Source organism: Pseudorasbora parva, chromosome 2 (assembly GCF_024679245.1).
Source record: "Pseudorasbora parva isolate DD20220531a chromosome 2, ASM2467924v1, whole genome shotgun sequence".
Lineage (NCBI taxonomy): Eukaryota > Metazoa > Chordata > Actinopteri > Cypriniformes > Gobionidae > Pseudorasbora > Pseudorasbora parva.
In genome coordinates, this window is record NC_090173.1 from 26,278,489 (window position 1) to 26,296,646 (window position 18,158).

Here is an 18,158-nt window from a genome sequence, read left to right on the forward strand (position 1 = left end):
CTCAAAGTTAAGCTTTCCATCCGCTCATAATGCGAGCTTAGTGGACGATTTTGTCAGTTACTGGACAAGTGTCTATGAATTAAAGACAATTTACCTGTTAAAAAACATGACTTCGCCAACCGTTCCTGTAAAACGATAGATTAAAAAAAAAGTTTCAGGTGGAGCCTGAGGTGCTAATCGAGCCTGACAGAACTTGGAGGCAGTGAGTCAGTGAGTGACATGCAAATACGTTCCCAAGGTAACCCAAATGCTCAGAAGCGAGTTGAATAGGATGGACATTTGTACATACGTTTGGTGTGTGTGTGTGAGCGAGAGACAGAGACAGAGACAGAGACAGAGAGAGAGAGAGAGAGAGAGAGAGAGAGAGAGAGAGAGAGAGAGAGAGAGAGAGAGAGAGAGAGAGAGAGAGAGAGAGAGAGAGAGAGATTTTAAAATTAATCAGTGTTGTGAAAATGTAACACAATGAAGAGATCATCGTTTCAAAGCAACATGCATTATTCATAAGTAATTACTGACAAAGAAGCAGTCAGGAATTTAATTAGAGCGCGCGCACACCTGCCGCGCTCCTTTCGCTCTCTATAGCTTCACACGGACCCCACACATGAAATAACAGATTTGCTGAGACTTATAAGTAAGCAAAACATCGTAATACCCACACATGATGTGAAAAGATATCGAGCCCCAGGTTAAATACGCCCCAGGTTTAGATGCTATCAATTGTATTTTTGGCTAAATGCTCTCGCGCTCATATTCAGTACCCCATTATGAAACGTATCAAATACCTGGTTTGCATATGACTTTTGATACCTGCGACAATACATCCGAAAATAGAAATAGTGGGATCTGACAACTAACTAGTTCATTTAAGCAGAAAGAAGTAAATAAGTTGTGCTGTGGTTTTCCAGATTCCAGACAGAGCACGACATCTAGTGGTACAAAAAACACTACATTGTGGCGGTCAAGGGACTTTGATTGAAAAAGCAAAACGCAATGGTAGCACTTTTAAGTCAAGACTGAAAAAAAGCGTTTACATATGCTTTAGGTAACGTTCACTAAACCCATATAATATCGGTAAATGAAGACACTGTGACATTTACAGTATAAGAGGACAATCTGAATAAAATATTGATAAAATAGCTGTAGCTTGCTTGCAGTAAATTCTACACACTACATCTGCACATACACCTGAAAAGTCACTCAAAAACATAAATAAACTCAAAACAGGAAAACTTGACTTTATTCATAAATCGAGATAAAGCAAATCAAACTGATGCTCAATCAGGCATAAACATGTAAATATAAACAAACAGTTTAAGATTTAGAGAGACAACCTCATATCAAAAGTGTATTCTACTGTCTAAAGTAGTAATTAAATAAAAATTAAAATGACTGACGTATACACACACACACACACACACACCTGTGACTAAAGGTATAGTTATAATTCATTGTGTATTAATGATATACAATTTAATAAATTTAACCCACATAAATTAAAATGCCTCTCTCTCACATACACACACAGATACACACACTCAGATCTTTTGTGTGCTAGTTAATTCAAAGAGCTTCATCCTCTCCAGAACAGTGAGTCCATCCTTAAGGAAATAAGTGAGAATGTTTCAGTTTTATGGAACATCAGTATTTTGTAGCCTACCAAGTAACAGATAATCCCACCTGGGATCTGACAGGCTGTGTGAGTGCTGAACGGTCCTTCAGGAAGTCTTGTGTGCTCCTGGATTTAATCAGATCTGCAATACACATTTACAAATTGTGAATAAGTGCATGTTAATGTACTTATCTGTTTTCCTTCACAGTAACATGTTCAAGACTTTTATTGTAGATTTGCTCACCATATTGTAAACACTGCTGTCGAGCTGGCACCATCCTCAATTCAGTGAAGTCATTCTGAGTTTTGACTTCTAAATGGCTCAACTCAGAGTCTAGCTCTTTAAAATGCTTTAAAAAAAAACGTAAAACAGAAACACAAAAGCAGAGAAAACACTATTTAAAATTTGTAGTGGCAGTCTACTCTATGTAAGATATGGCTTTCACAAAGTGTCATGGTCATTTTTTTTGTGTTGCTTAACTATAAGAAAAAAAGCTATATTCTCATCCCTAGTCGTAGTAATATTAGTGTAGTATAATAACCCGAAACTATTCATTTGTTTTAATTTAAAAGGTGTTACCATATTTCCTGCCTGGAGTTCGAATTTAAGTGAGTTGATCTCCTGTTTCAGACACTTAATCTCCGATTCCTTCACTCGGAGATTTACCTACAGCATCAAAGAACGAGAGCACATCAGAGCACATCAGTTTTTACACACAGACTTTATAGCACCTTTGATGGAATATTCTCTAACATAATCTCATCTGAGTAGTAATATAACCCACGAAGGTTTATTTTATGAAAGCCGATTAAATGTAGTGAACTCAAGAGTGCAGATCATTTTAATCTGTGTTCAGAAAACCAAGCCCTGCTAATTTTAGCATTACATGTCACTGCACATCTGTGAAATTTGGGCACTTTGCCACGAGAAGGGTGTCAAGTTGTACCTCCAACTGATACATGTCTTTCTCCTGAGAATACTGGGAGTGCTTCACCTCCCCATTCATGCGTGAATGCATCAGGGATAATTCAGCAGCCAAACACTCGTTCATTTCCTTAGAAACAAACATATGTCAGGGAAGCAATGACTGTATAAATATGCATATTTTTTGTGTGCATGCACATTTACTTGGTTGTGAGTGCGAAGCTCCTGGTTCTCTCTCTGGGTTGAACTCATGGCCTCCCTTTCTGTTTCTATAGTCCGGGTCAAATTAGTATTTTCCAGACATTTCTGAGAATACTGCTCTGACAAAACCTCCAGCTCCCTGTGCAATGTTTCTACCTCCTCACTGCACAAAATGCACCAAGACACATACACTTCTCAGTGGACAGAAAAAAAATGTAGTTATACCAATAATGAGTGGATGAAGCATATAGTTATTTTATAGTTCTGCAGCCTAAAATTGATGTTTCATGGTGTGGCTGACAGTTCTCAGATTAATAATAGACATCTCACACGCACTTATATTGTGCACGTAGCTGACGGATGTCCACATTGGCTCCATTTTGCAGGGCTTTCTGAGTCTTGTCCATTTCTTCTTTATGAGCTTTCCTCATGGCCTCAATGGCTGAACAACAATAAATATTATTAAAAAAAATTGTAAATACAGAAGCAGAGATTCTAGATTATGCTTTATGTTTCTAAGCATGTAGAGCACCAATTTAAATTTAATTAATTTAGCATATGCTTTTACCCATAGTTAAATACAAGATAGTACAAATTTAGAACAAACCCTATATATTTAGCTCTGTAGTTTTCTTATGCCCATTTCTGCTCCTTTTTATTATTGTGCATGATTGTCAAAAGGGACAGATCACCCAAAAATATAAATTGTAATTTAACTCGCAATGTTTAAAATCGGTTTGACTAAAAAATAAAAAATACATTTTTTTTTAGAAGAATGTCCAAGTTGCTCTTTTTCTCACAATGAAAGTCAATGGTGACCACAGCTATCCTAGATTCCCATACAATTTCCCAGTACTGCAAAATAACAGAGTGAGTGTTATAAAGTTTTACAATAAAATGAGGAATGCTAAAAACAGACATTACATTTTTGGGTAAACTATGCCTTTAATTCTGTTCAGTTTAGTTCATAGTGCTAGGTACTCTATTGTAGTCTTTGCTGCACGTCAAAATTACTTGTCTGGTGTTACACCAGGGGAGTCCAAACCTGCTACTGAAGGGCCACTGTCCTGCAGAGTTTGGCTCCAACTTGCCTTAACAAACCTGCCTTCTAGTATGCATTTAAGACCTTAATTAGCTGGTTGAGGTGTGTTTAAATGGGGGTGGAGTTAAACTCTGCAGGACAGAAGCAGGACTAGACACCCCTGTGTTCTGCTATGAAAGCTGAAAGAATAGAACTAATGCTAAGAGGAGCACCTGCAATGGTAGCATTCGTCTCTTCCTGCAGCAATCTTTCTTTTTCCTCAGTCAGTCTTTCCACCTCTCTCTGATGCTGCCTCTGCATCTCCTCAATAACTCGCTGGTGGCTGTCCTCCATAATGCTGAAACCATGTTCATATGTGGCCTAAGACACAAAAATAATTTTAGGTATAATTACATGTTAATCTCAAGCTTTAACAAGAATGCCGTGGGCACCTTGATGGTTTCCAGGTCAAGCTGGAAGGTTTTGACATCCTGGTTGCTGAGGTCTGCCCTCAAACAAGTGACCTCAGTCTCAAGCTCTCTGATTCGGTCTTGCAGAGTAGTTACAGAAATCTGCACCGTCTTGTCACTCTTGTCTACTTCTGAAGGGGTTGCAGCTTTTGGCTTTGACATTTTCTGAATGTAGAACTCATGGAGACGGCTCATCTCCTCCTCATGGATTTTCTGGAGCTCCTGCAGCTTCTCCTCAAACTCTACCTGCAATCTTTCTGCTTCTTTAGTCCTCAATTGAGCATTGGTCTCAGCCGAAACACGTTCCTGCTTTGCCTTTTCAACAACAATGCGCTCCTCATGCAGCTTCTCTTCATAGCGCTCTGTCTGTTCTTGGAAAAGAGTCTCCATACTTCGACACACAGCACGACACTCACACTCAGCCTGCTCTTTCTGCTTGCGCAGGGCACCCATCTCTTGTTGCAGAGCCGAACGCAGACGACAAGCCATGTATGCCAAAGTGGCCTGACACATTGCAGCCCTCAGAATGACTGCAGGTGGTTCACCAGGAAGGTCAGCCTCTCTTTCATCACACTGTAGCTGTGTTGAGAGGTTGTGCAGTGACTTCGCCTGAGCTCGGAGCTCTACCACCAGACTCTTTCTGCAAGCAAGCTGTGCCTCAGAGTCCTCAAGGAGTAGATTGGTCACCAGTTCATCCTCCATCTGTTCACTGTAAGGTGCAAGTTCTGGAGGGCTAATGTCAGCCAGTTTGGACCCCTGTTTGGAACAGTTTTCCATTTTGGTTCCAGAGGAACTGTCAGATACTGGCCAAGGCAACACATAAAAGGGCTTCAATCCCTGTTGCTCCTTTGAGGGATGAGTGCACAGACTGTGTTGGAGGTATGCCATCTCTGCTCCTACACACAGTCTATGGATCACACTTTCACTCAGGTTATTGTCTAGCAGATCTTGCTCAAGAGGGTCCAAGAAGATCGGAGAGTAAATAGGTTCCACAGGCCCATTAAGACTGCCTCCTTTAGCCATCCTAAGCACTTGGACATGCACTTCTGACAATCTATTAATCAACTTTGTACTGGGATGCTCAAGTGCAGAGGCAATCCTTTGGACAATCAGTGCCTCCAGCGACAACACTCTGCTGGCAATGTCCAGAGCTGGATTTCTCCTTGGACTTCCATCCTCATAAAGGGAGACATTAGCTTTGTCCGAAGTTCTGCGTAAAGTGGTTCCCTGCAGACTATGCAAAGCTCCAGTAAAACTCGGCAGAGCATCCACAGAGAGTCTGCCTTCTGGATTCTGGAGGGATCTGTGGAAGCCCCAGTAATCGTTAGGCGTGTGTGATCCAGTGTTGAGTTGTTGCTGTTGTTGTTGTTGAAGATGCATGGTAAGCTCCCGGAGTCGCTCTTCAGTGTCACACAACTTGCGCTCTAGCGCCTGGATCACAGAGATCACTTTGTGTGACTCATCTCCTTGAGGAGTAGGTTGCATGTCCAAATCTTTTTTCCTTTTCTGTCTGTGTTGTTGTGGCTCAATCAGCATCTCACAGAGAACATTCGTTTCAGAAGGATGGGTTTGGGCTTCCTTGAGCCTTAGTTCTGTCTCCTCTAGACTACTGCCCAAGACTGCCATCTTAACAAGCACTTCCTGGAGTTCACGTTCTTTCCTGTGCAGCTCTTGCTGTTGCTGCACCAGCTGGGTTTGGAAGCGCTCTTCACTTACTCTCTCACAGTCCAGCAGAGCACCTCGCAAACTCTGTATCTCCTCACAAGCTCTTTCATAATCATGCTCCATGTCATAATAAAGAGTCTCTTCAGTTTGGAGTCGTGCCTGCAGACGACCGACCTCACTGTCGGACTCCTCCAGCTGGTTTTGTAGCTCCTGGCATCTTCTTAGAATGTCATCAGTAACTTCCCCTGTTGACAACTTCTGCAGCTCAGCCTCTTTCTCCCTCAATCGCTCCTCTAATTCCTTCGATCGCTGTTCTGATTGGTCAAGGCTGTCACTGAAGCTCCTCCTTTCTCGTTCCTGGCTCTCTTGCAGGAGGCGCAGGTGCCTCTGCAGCCGGACCTCCTTTAAGGCTTGAGCTTCTTCGGTTGCTTTAAGACGGCCTGTTACCTCCTCCAACCGTTCATGCAGACTCTCCAGCATCTCCTCGCGCTCCTTCAGAAAAGTTTCTGCCTTCTGAATCCTTAATTCTGCCCTCTGAAGACATCCCTGGCTATCGTTAAGTTCAGCTTGTAGTTGGGCCTCACTATGGCGTAACTCCCTTTCTTTAGTCTGATTCCTCTCATGCTCAGCCTTCAACTCTCTGCGCAGGCTCTGAAGCTCGACATCCCACTGCCATTCTGTCTGTGTTGAGGATGGACAAAAGGTGACTGGCAATGGAGAAGTGGAGCGATCAACCTGTAATGCAAGACTTTGTTTCAGCTATGACAAATGATATGTAATGATACAACCAGGACTTGAAATTAACTTCAACTAGCAAAAAACGAAATCAACTGTTAATAGCCAAAACAAACATATAAGAAATGAAACCATATTATCAAAGTCACATCTTAGATTTAAATACACTTATACAGTTTTTGTGCGCAAAAAAAACGAAATAACGATTATATAGTGATGGGCAGATTTCAAAACAAAGCTTCAAACCGCTTTGAATCAGTATGTAGATTCATGTTTCGGATTGCACGTCAAACCGACAAACTGCTGAAATCACGTGACTTTGGCGATCCGAATCATGAATTGATACATTAATTCATAATGGTTTGAAGCTTTGTTTTGAAATCAGCCCATCAGTATGCAAGTAGTTATTTAGTTTTATTTTTACTCGTCGCTTCATAAAATGATTGTATAGCCACTGTAGTAAAATGGGCTTTGTAACGAGGTCTTTAGTGCGTTTTATGGGTCTTGAGAGAGGAAGATGACATTGGTGTCAATGAAGGCCTTTCTGAGCCATCGGATTTCAACAAAAATATCTTCATATGTGTTCTGAAGATGAATGGTGGTCTTACGGGTGTTGAATGACATGAGGGTAAGTAACTAACAAATTTTTGGGTGAACTTATTCTTTAAGTGTATGTACATACATGTGTTCAAAACTGTTGTATTTTAATTGAAAACTATGTTAGTGACGCCATGGTGTGGCATGATTTTGAACAGCCGGAGTCGTAGTTGGGTAGTCGTAGTCGTAGTAACTCTTTATGCATTGTTTTGCCCATGTTTGAGGCTACTTTTAGGGGAGGGGCTCTAACAGCAATGCCATGCGAAGTGATAATTTATTAAATCATAACCCGCCAAATTGGCTGGTGTGTTGATATGCGTTACCCACCACAGTGGATATTTCCCCGCATTTGCCAGGTTGGTGGCTGTTAATTTCAAACCCTATTTGCTTGTTACATTACCTGCTTTTCTTCTTTGGGTTTAGCTTCCAGTAGTTCACCAACACGGTCACATTGGACACGCACTGTCCCTGCATCAACCTCTAAGCTGTCTGGGCTGATTGATTCTGGAGAGGTGCAACCTGACACAGCCATAAGTGATAAGTGCGATGGGATATCGGCGGACATGATGTTCAAGCTTTGCCTCTGAGAGGGTCTCTTCTTCTGTGGATATTTGTACTCTGATGCCTCAGATACAGAACTTATAATCGGCTCTTCAGGGGATGATCTCGGTGCAGGAGGCACAGAGCGCTCACTGTCATGGTTCCATTGCCTTCCTGACAGATTATTTGACAACTCCTCCTTGTGCTGTTTACAACTTAATTCAGCCCAATCAAAGGTTTTGTAACGTCCATCTCTACGGCGCTCACGGATGCGACTCCTTTGCTCTCCCTCCTGGGGAATTGTATTGTATTGAGAGGAGCCTGTACGAGCATGCGCACCAATCAATGGCACTTTTTGAGGAATAGAACTGAGGAAAGAAAAGGTGTAGCAAACTATGATTTAGTTATTTAAATTAAAATAAATTGTGTGTTTGTGTATGCTACCATATATACAATTAATTTAAATGAAAAAGGAAAAGAAAAGAAAAAACACTTATGGTTAAAGAAAAAACATTCAAACCTGGATTTTATAGTGGGATTTTTCCTTGTATAGCATTGGAGAAAAAGAAAATGGCAGATTGAAAAAGTCAGTCCCCCAACATGGGATTGTTTTGTGAGCAAAGCAGAGCAATAAATGCTTTTGGGGTTAGATATCCATATACATATTTGTAACAACTGGATTAATGGCAGCTAGCTTTAAAGTTGTTACCATGTAACATCAGGGGCAGTGCTGGGATGAATATTTTTCATTACTGCCTGGACCCAGTTCCGTCGTATCCCATAAGTCATTGCACAGAGAGTGAAGACCCCATCCTTTGTCTGTATGAAAAGAGGAATGAAAAAATAATAATAATATAAATGAAATAGACACAAACACATAAGCTTAAAGTTGAGCTAATATACACTCACATGAATCTGAAAGCCATAGTTTCTTTGTACAGGGTAATCTGTAACATCGTAACAAGTAGACAAATTGATCTCACCATCCACATCAGCTGCCTAAGTGACAAAACAGAGAAAGACCAGTTCAGTTCTCTTAACTGCTTATGGAAAATCAGTTATGATGATTCTTTATGAATCAATTTACCTCTTCTGCTACAGAGTCACGGTAGAATCTCAGAGTCTGGTCAGTAAGAACAAACCAATGTTTCTGCCACTAGAAAAAAGACAGAAAAGAAAAAATAAGGACATTTTACAAATTAAAAACAAAACTAACATTCAAATATATGCGACCTGAGACGCTCAAAACTTCAAAAATCACCTTTCCATCTTCTCCCAATCTAGACATCCATCCCTTTTTGAAATTAAGTAGGTCAGGCTGAGAGGAAAAGAGCATTAGCAACAACATACAGTCTTGTTCAAAATAATAGCAGTACAATGTGACTAACCAGAATAATCAAGGTTTTTAGTATATTTTTTATTGCTACGTGGCAAACAAGTTACCAGTAGGTTCAGTAGATTCTCAGAAAACAAATGAGACCCAGCATTCATGATATGCACGCTCTTAAGGCTGTGCAATTGGGCAATTAGTTGAAAGGGGTGTGTTCAAAAAAATAGCAGTGTCTACCTTTGACTGTACAAACTCAAAACTATTTTGTACAAACATTTTTTTTTTTCTGGGATTTAGCAATCCTGTGAATCACTAAACTAATATTTAGTTGTATGACCACAGTTTTTTAAAACTGCTTGACATCTGTGTGGCATGGAGTCAACCAACTTGTGGCACCTCTCAGTTGTTATTCCACTCCATGATTCTTTAACAACATTCCACAATTCATTCACATTTCTTGGTTTTGCTTCAGAAACAGCATTTTTGATATCACCCCACAAGTTCTCAATTGGATTAAGGTCTGGAGATTGGGCTGGCCACTCCATAACATTAATTTTGTTGGTTTGGAACCAAGACTTTGCCCGTTTACTAGTGTGTTTTGGGTCATTGTCTTGTTGAAACAACCGTTTCAAGGGCATGTCCTCTTCAGCATAGGGCAACATGACCTCTTCAAGTATTTTAACATATGCAAACTGATCCATGATCCCTGGTATGCGATAAATAGGCCCAACACCATAGTAGGAGAAACATGCCCATATCATGATGCTTGCACCTCCATGCTTCACTGTCTTCACTGTGTACTGTGGCTTGAATTCAGAGTTTGGGGGTCGTCTCACAAACTGCCTGTGGCCCTTGGACCCAAAAAGAACAATTTTACTCTCATCAGTCCACAAAATGTTCCTCCATTTCTCTTTAGGCATGTTGATGTGTTCTTTGGCAAATTGTAACCTCTTCTGCACATGCCTTTTTTTTAACAGAGGGACTTTGCGGGGGATTCTTGAAAATAGATTAGCTTCACACAGACGTCTTCTAACTGTCACAGTACTTACAGGTAACTCCACTGTCTTTGATCATCCTGGAGGTGATCATTGGCTGAGCCTTTGCCATTCTGGTTATTCTTCTATCCATTTTGATGGTTGTCTTCCGTTTTCTTCCACGTCTCTCTGGTTTTGCTCTCCATTTTAAAGGCATTGGAGATCATTTTAGCTGAACAGCCTATCATTTTTTGCACCTCTTTATAGGTTTCCCCCTCTCTAATCAACTTTTTAATCAAAGTACGCTGTTCTTCTGAACAATGTCTTGAACGACCCATTTTCCTCAGCTTTCAAATGCATGTTCAACAAGTGTTGGCTTCATCCTTAAATAGGGGCCACCTGATTCACACCTGTTTCTTCACAAAATTGATGACCTCAGTGATTGAATGCCACACTGCTATTTTTTTTAACACACCCCTTTAAACTAATTCAACTAATTGCCCAATTGCACAGCCTTAAGAGCGTGCATATCATGAATGCTGGGTCTCATTTGTTTTCTGAGAATCAACTGAACCTACTGGTAACTTGTTTGCCATGTAGCAATAAAAAAATATACGAAAAACCTTGATTATTCTGGTTAGTCACATTGTACTGCTACTATTTTGAACAAGACTGTATGTTATATGCATGGTTAATTATGATTAACTAGATACATTAAATTAGTCACTACATCACTCAAATCATTTGATTCAAATGTATTTACTGGCAAAATAAACACACATTAGGGTCATTCTGATCTGTATTGGATGTACTTACTGTGGGTGTGTGATCAAGCGTTCTGCGTTCAAGGGATTTGGAGCGGATGGAACATGATGTGACGGGTCGTGAGTGGTCAGTAATGTCATCATTAGGGCTGGACTCCTACTTAGAGCCAAAAGTGCAGAGTAACAGAATGAGAAAATAATTCGCATTTAAGGGCATTACATAAAACTATTATATCTCATTTGACCTTATTTCAATAATGCCCCAAATGCACTGTTGTTTTCTGTTGTTTTCTTTTGTATACTTTTATTTAACAAGGATGGATTAAATAGAAGTGTCACAGTAAGACATTTATGATGTTACAAAATATTTATATATTTTTTTCTATTTAAGTATTTCTAATTCATTATTTTCACGATTTCCAAAAAACGTTAAGCAGCACAACTTTAACAAATTTCAACATTGATAACAATAAGAATAAGCATATTGAAAACCTGCTTCTAAGTGCAATGGATGAGAGACTTGTTTAGAAAATATTTACAAAATCCTACAAACCTCCAACTTTTGTTTTTTAGTGTACTTGGTTTAATTCATTCAGAATGAGTTCACCTGAGATGTACTGACAGTTGTCTTAATGTCATTTTGTGCAGTAGACGAGGAAGTGAAGGTTGAGCTGGGAAGCTTGTTATCCAGAAACGAAGCCTCCTGTTGATCAGCATCCTGAGATGTCCTAGAAACAAACATATAAACATATAAAAGATATTCTAAAACAGTGGATATCAATTTCATATTCAACTTTGAGCTTTATAAATTCTCAAAAAAAAAAAAGGTTCTTAGCCTAATATAGAAAGACATTGAGAAGACAAAACAGAGATGGATTGTAATATGCAGTATAGACATATAATGGTGCCATTAAAGTCAAGATATACATAGAACACCTACAACTGAAATGAAAACAATATGAACAAATTGCTGACATTTGTTGAGAAAAAAAAAAAAAACATTTAAACACATTGAGAATTGTGGCTTGTAGAATATTTTTGTAGTAAAACAGCAAATGGAAAAGCAAGCAGATCTGGTTTGATTTGACTGATGGAGATGGGATGAGGTCTTCTGAAAGATGAACAGACAGAAAAACACTTTTGAAGGAATAGCAATACAATTATAAACACTAGAGGGAGCCACACACATTATACATAAAAACCAATACCTCTTACCTCCTCCGATTTCCAAACAGCCGGTGTACTTTTCTTCTTGAGCTGGGTGCTTGATGTGCTTCATGTCTGAGTGTGTGTGTCATGGATGTGTGTGATTGTCTCTCCCCATTGAACTCCAAATTTTTCTCCCAAGAGCAACCTACTACACCTTCAGACTCACCCCCACATGTCCCCTGTGAGCTGTGATTAGATGGTGGAGGAAAGGGGCAGGAGCTAACGGACTTTAAGGTAGGAAACATACATGGGTGTGAGGCAAGTGAACGAACAGAATCACAGTCACACCTGGAGTCAGTGTGTGCTTGTTTATCTGCAACACGAGGACTTGTCTTCTCCAGAGAGGAATAGCCACTTTCAGTGCCCAATCGACTCTTAGTACCTGAGAGAGCAATGAAAGCAAAGCAAACTCAGTCCAGAACTAATCTGTATTTCCTATTCTTACTTATCCAATGGAGATGAGTTTACAAGGAATTAAAACTTGAGCAGTAACATATTTGTGTCATGCACATGCAATGTAAAAAAGAAAATGTTTTCATTGTTCACCGAAAAATGAAAATCGGGCATAATGATTTTCTTTCTTCCATGGAACGCAAAATAGTTTAAATGAATAATAAATACTGGAGCTTTCAAGTTAAAAAAAAAAAAAAAAACATTATCATAAAAGTGCTCCACACCAAAGTGGTACACTAATCAACTGATTCATTCAAAAGATCTGATCCATTTATATAGGTTTAGAATAAGTAAATGGCAGAATTTAAATTTCCATGCAAACTATTCGAATTCTCTAATAGAGAAATGAACAATAGTATTAGCTACTACCTACCTTTATTTTTTAAGCCAACAAATCAGTAACCACTAAAACAAACAAGTACTGTCATAAGCCCGCACACAAAAGCCACTCCGAGGTCGTACCGTCTGAGCTGGAGCCGCTCGGGAGCTGATCGAGTGACGAAGAGGGACAGGAGCCAAGAGTGGTATTGAGTGATGAAGCATTACCACTGCTGGAAGGAACCCTGACTGCACAATTGAGTGACTCCTCCTCCAGTTCTTTCTCTGAGGAAAGCAATGGGACCTCCACCGTGCTCATCACACTACATGTATTGTCTTTTTTGGTGGCCCCTTTGGTACTGCTGCTGCCTTTAGTGGCACCGCTGGTACTAGTTTCAGCATTGTTGCTGATGGACACTTTACCACAACTGGTATTACTAGAAGTGATGCTGCCTCGTCTATTAATGCTGCTGGTGACACTACTTCCAGGAGTGCTGGGCTTTTTACCACCACCACTGCTGCTAGAGGTTTGGTTTCCTGCTGTCTGCTGAGAGAGAGTGAAAGAGAGAGACAAAGGATATAGGCGAGTAAATCAGAGACTGACAGGTTGCACACGAGCGCACTGCCAGCAAAATCCAATTGGCATGTGTGGTGAAGGAAAAGCCTCTCTCTTTCTATATACAACCTGCTTGACAAACAAGCACATGTCTTTTGCCCTCACTTTGCAAACTCTTTACCCTCCCCGGGGGATGCTCAATAATCCTGTCTAGATCACTTAAGTTAATTCTGTTAAACTTCCATCTGACTAATGCTTCAAATTACAAAAAAAAAAAAAAAAAAATGCATACACAAAATACAGGAGCACAGCATCTTATCTACATGCTGTTAATTGTTGCACCACAGTGGAATGGTACTTTCACACACTAGATCAATTTGGTCTACTGTCAGCAGAAAGAATTTGCAGAAGGAAGATAGAGAAGGATTAGTAAATCAACTGGACAGAAAGACAGCACAGCATTTAGAAATGTAATTAAAGCAAAGAACAGAGGTGGAGGAGGGCATTTAAAGGAGCGGTACTCCAAAACAGCATTATTCTATCAACATTACTGTCTGTTACCAATCTAAAAACAAACCTTCAATTGCACTTTTTTGAAGTGTACTAAGTGTCCGTACACATTTGTAACATATATATATATGAAATTATAAAATGGACTCCGCTGTTCTTAAGAAGAAAAAAATATATATATACTGAGGTAATATTTTATATTATATATATATATAGAGATAGAGAGAGAGAGAGAGAGAGAGAGAGAGAGAGAGAGAGAGAGATAGAGATAGAGATAGAGATAGAGATAGAGATAGAGATAGAGATAGAGATAGAGAGAGAGAGAGAGAGAGAGAGAGAGACCCAGATCAACAAGAAAACTTTTACTTAAGAACATATTTACTGCACTGAGCTTGGCAGATCTGCCTTTTCCAATCATGCTCCATATGCATGGAATGAGCTTCATGGCATATTATACGTTATATCATCTCTTGATCCGTTTACAAATATTTTTAAAAGTCCATTTTTATAGAACAATGTTAATTACTTAAAATGACTTTTTAAAGTGTTATTTTAGATATTATGATCACCATATCTGGATATCTAATCCACCAGAAGAGCTTGGATTGTAATTCCTTAATGAAATATTTATAAAAACACTGAAAAATAGTACTAAATCCTGCTACATGTTTAGTACAGCTATACCTTGCAAATCTCAAATTAACTGCTGACAAAGTATATCAATGTTTTTTTGTGACAAATCTATTACATTTAAAAAAAAAAAAAAAAAGTTTACAATTATTAAAAAACAATGAACAATTATTTTAAAAAATACACACAGAAATACTACAATACTACATTACATTTTTCTGTTCATATTCACATTTTACCAAAGAAAATAACCAGATAGTATATTAAAAAGATATTAGACAGGGTGCAGGCATTGCTTATCACAAAACATGCATTCATTAAATATAAACAAGACTCACATGCAGTGGGTGGGCAGAATCCTTCCCCTTCTTCCTCTGATTTGATTTAGCAGCTTTAGGGTAAACAATCAGATTTTCCTGCCACCTAGATAAAACAAATAGTCAAATTCATATAGAGGACAGACCTCAAAAAAAGGACCCTGGATGGAAATCAAACATATGCAAGCTCAAACAATCATTCAGATTTCTCTTACTTCTGCTTTTTAGACATCACTCTTCTAGACTAAAAAACTCTGGTTACAAAGAAGCAGAGAATTACGAGCAATAAAAGAACAAGCCCGGATAATCAGAAACAGTTCTAAAGCTGGTGTTCTCAACACAGAAAGACACACACACACACTTTAATCCAAGACTCCTTGACACCTTCTATTACACTCTTAAGGGATTAGATCAGCCTGGCTGAGATTTACTGACTTATAACACTTAAGCAGAAACAGAGGGATGAGAAAAAGAGAGAGATGATTTCAATTGAACTAGTGAACCGCTGAGACATTTAACAGCTTGACTTAGCCTCTTTTGTTCCATTATATACACATCTCAACATGCAGTATGATTGCATTGCATAAATGTATATGGCTGTATATCAAGTGCAATACAAATGATAAACTAATGATTAAGTAGCTGTTACGTGTGGCTAGGTTCACACCACAGATAAGTGAGTGCATTACCTACTGATGCTGAAGCTGTCTGTATTCTCTGATCGGATGTAGTAGTCTCTGATAGTGAAGCACAACCTCAGACAGTTCTGGAAGCCAGTTTGAGATGAAGCATCAAGAATCTCACAACACTGGATCATATTCACACTTCCTTGAGGCAATGTACCTGGCTAGATAAAACATTCCACAGAGCAAGAAAGATTTTAAAGTCACTATGAAATCAAAATGTACAATTCTTGCTTTTTATGGAGCATTGCTGTATTTATTATAAATTAATCATGGTGATGCTAACTCCCAGGTTGGCCTACAAAAATCAATTCGGTATACGTAAAACCTCAAAATTAACATTTCTGGTCTAGTCTCAGTGATGGGGTTTCTTACGCTTGAGATATTAGGGTAAACAAGATAAAGAGTTTAGAAAAAGTCACATGAAAAACAAGTTAAACCTCACCATCTCATCCAGAGAGTAGCGTAGAAGCCCATGCTCATAAAGCACAAAATATCTCCTCTGCCATTTCTATAACAGAGATAGCAAAGAAAGATCAATAATACACTTAAAACTAGACATATAAAGGGTCTGTATCTGGTGGTGGAAAAATCTCAAGAACTGCCAGTGCCATCATCACCCGTTTTCTGTGGCCAGAACAGCTGAAGTCAGTGTCCTCTGGGGCCAAGAGGAGCCACCCCACCTGAATAGGCTTCTTCTGGGACAAAGAGAGATAATGACTCCATTTATCCAGAATTTTAAAAAGTTAAGAAAGTATATCCTCACCTGATACAGTTCTGTTTCGCTGAGTTTGTGCGAATCCACAGTTTTAAAGCAGTTTTGACATTTACTTTTATTAAAGATGTTGGCCTGAAAGCGATGACACCGATTCTCACGTGAAGGAAACATAGTTTATTTGCAGGTGTCGACAAAATGTAGGCTACCTTGTTATATTTAATTTAAAATAAAAATAAAATAAACGAATTTAAAGTGACGACAGTGGTCTTTATTTTCTGTAAAAAATATATTATCTTCCTTTCAGCTGTGAAAGGAAAGACCTTTCAGCTGTGGATTCTAGTAGGCCTAGAGGATGAGTAATACGCCTAAACGCAATATTTGGTGGAGAGTTCTGCACTTCTAGAACGTTTTGATCCACAGAACTTACATTAGTAGCACAAACAAAACACAATAGCGTGGTTGTTGATTATGTCGCTTCCAGCTGTACTAGCGACCAATTTATTCAGCGGCGAGGAATTCGGTTCATTCCAATGAATCGATTCTATATGACTTCGTTCACCAAAGAGATTCATTTAACGTTATAGACCCTTTTACTGTTTGTATCTATACAATGATGACGCAGCAACGTATGCGCGCGCATTTTGGCAACAAACTGTGGCGAGAATCAGCAGCATGTCAAGCTACGTGAGCGGATTAAGCAACACAAACCGAGAAAGTTATTTTAAAAAGTTGACTTTATCTAATGGTATTCGGCTACCAGATCCGTGTACTATAGTGGAGTGGATAGAAGACGTTAGCAGATGGCCAGATATAACTTAGTGGTCGGATATATACGTATTTAGTTGAGAAACCAAGCGTGCACACCCGATACAAGCATGTAAGTCACTGGATGCTTATGAATACGTTGTCTGTGGGCATGTAAGTTACAGAATGTCCAATACAATTTTCTACATTTATTCTTATTCTTCACACAGACATACATTTATCATTTTCCTTACATTTTATGTTATTGATTCGTGTCGACACTTCTGTTTAAAGTTTAATTTTGTAATGCTATAACGTTAGTACTTTAATAGCAACGCATGCGTTTCTCATTCAATGGTAAATCCCATAGGGATTTTGTATTGAGCATAGCTCTGCTTCACAGACTCACAGAGACAAGGGGGTGGGCCCAATCTACTCAGACAACCAATCACTATCTCAGGATCATGATGATGTTATTAAGCCACGCCCTAGCAACCGTTTAGACCTCCCTAGCAACTGATCCCATAGTCTTCCATTGAAAAAGATCAAAGTTATATCTTGTGTTGCTTAATCCGCTCACGTAGCTTGACATGCTGCTGATTCTTGCCACAGTTTGTTGCCAAAATGCGCGCGCATACGTTGCTACGTCATCATTGTATACAAACAGTAAAAGGGTCTATACATTCATTCATTCACACTGACCATTTCTGCAGAACTTAAAAACTGTAATTCAATTTTTTTTTGATGTTGAAAAGTTTAAGGAACACGTATTTTTATGTAAAGCATAAAATATTTGTTGGTTATACTTTATAAGCAGCTACCAAGTGTGCGACTGCACAGGTCGACCGCGACACCGCGCAAAGGGACAGCTGGTTTGATGTCCTTCGAAATAGGCTACTATAGTTAAAAGACAGCTAAAAATGAGACCGTGCATTGTGATGCTGTATTATTCAGTTTGTTACAAATAGGCTATAATGCAGTAACCTACAATGCTTCTGTGTGTGAGACTGTGCGTGTGACGTCATCAGCACTGCATCTCACGTCAAGTTCATGGAGAGCTTTTCCGCCCATTCAAGGTGAAGGTGAAGTTCAATGTGTAATTAATTGTCTCCCTTGGGAGAAATTTGTTTTAGATTAGATTAGATTAAATTAAACAGTTTATTTATTCATCTAGGCTAAACTAGATTAG

The 18,158-nt window shown here is 39.1% G+C and overlaps 1 protein-coding gene across 4 annotated transcripts; it reads right to left on the reverse strand.

The window, feature by feature from the left end:
- Window positions 1-1,404: 1,404 nt before the first annotated feature.
- On the reverse strand, window positions 1,405-16,480 carry LOC137052556 (protein outspread). 4 transcript variants are annotated; one of them, XM_067428895.1, is made up of 24 exons: window positions 16,274-16,479; window positions 16,128-16,202; window positions 15,953-16,018; window positions 15,514-15,671; window positions 14,846-14,930; window positions 12,956-13,358; window positions 12,329-12,422; window positions 11,439-11,559; window positions 10,884-10,988; window positions 9,025-9,081; window positions 8,851-8,919; window positions 8,673-8,762; window positions 8,473-8,582; window positions 8,284-8,307; window positions 7,624-8,131; window positions 4,209-6,626; window positions 3,990-4,137; window positions 3,072-3,177; window positions 2,739-2,898; window positions 2,557-2,664; window positions 2,190-2,276; window positions 1,854-1,959; window positions 1,678-1,751; window positions 1,405-1,598 (listed from the first exon to the last, which is right to left on the reverse strand). In XM_067428895.1, exons 1-24 carry the CDS (start codon window positions 16,394-16,396, stop codon window positions 1,536-1,538), a joined length of 5,358 nt encoding a protein of 1,785 aa, XP_067284996.1. In that variant the 5' UTR covers window positions 16,397-16,479; the 3' UTR covers window positions 1,405-1,535. The 4 variants fall into 4 exon arrangements, with proteins under 4 accessions (XP_067284996.1, XP_067284997.1, XP_067284995.1 ...); XM_067428896.1 differs by having other exon boundaries at window positions 12,956-13,355; window positions 16,128-16,205; XM_067428894.1 differs by having other exon boundaries at window positions 16,128-16,205.
- Between the last annotated feature and the right edge of the window lie 1,678 nt (window positions 16,481-18,158).

What these genes read in the sequence shown, in the direction of transcription:
- LOC137052556 (XM_067428894.1), bottom strand. Translation starts at nt 16,396, where the DNA reads ATGTTTCCTTCACGTGAGAATCGGTGTCATCGCTTTCAGGCCAACATC. An exon ending in GCGAAACAGAACTGTATCAG is followed by an intron (nt 16,206 to 16,273) that starts GTGAGGATATAC and finishes TCTTTGTCCCAG; the next exon opens with AAGAAGCCTATTCAGGTGGG. An exon ending in ACAGCAGTGTTTACAATATG is followed by an intron (nt 1,752 to 1,853) that starts GTGAGCAAATCT and finishes TGTGTATTGCAG; the next exon opens with ATCTGATTAAATCCAGGAGC.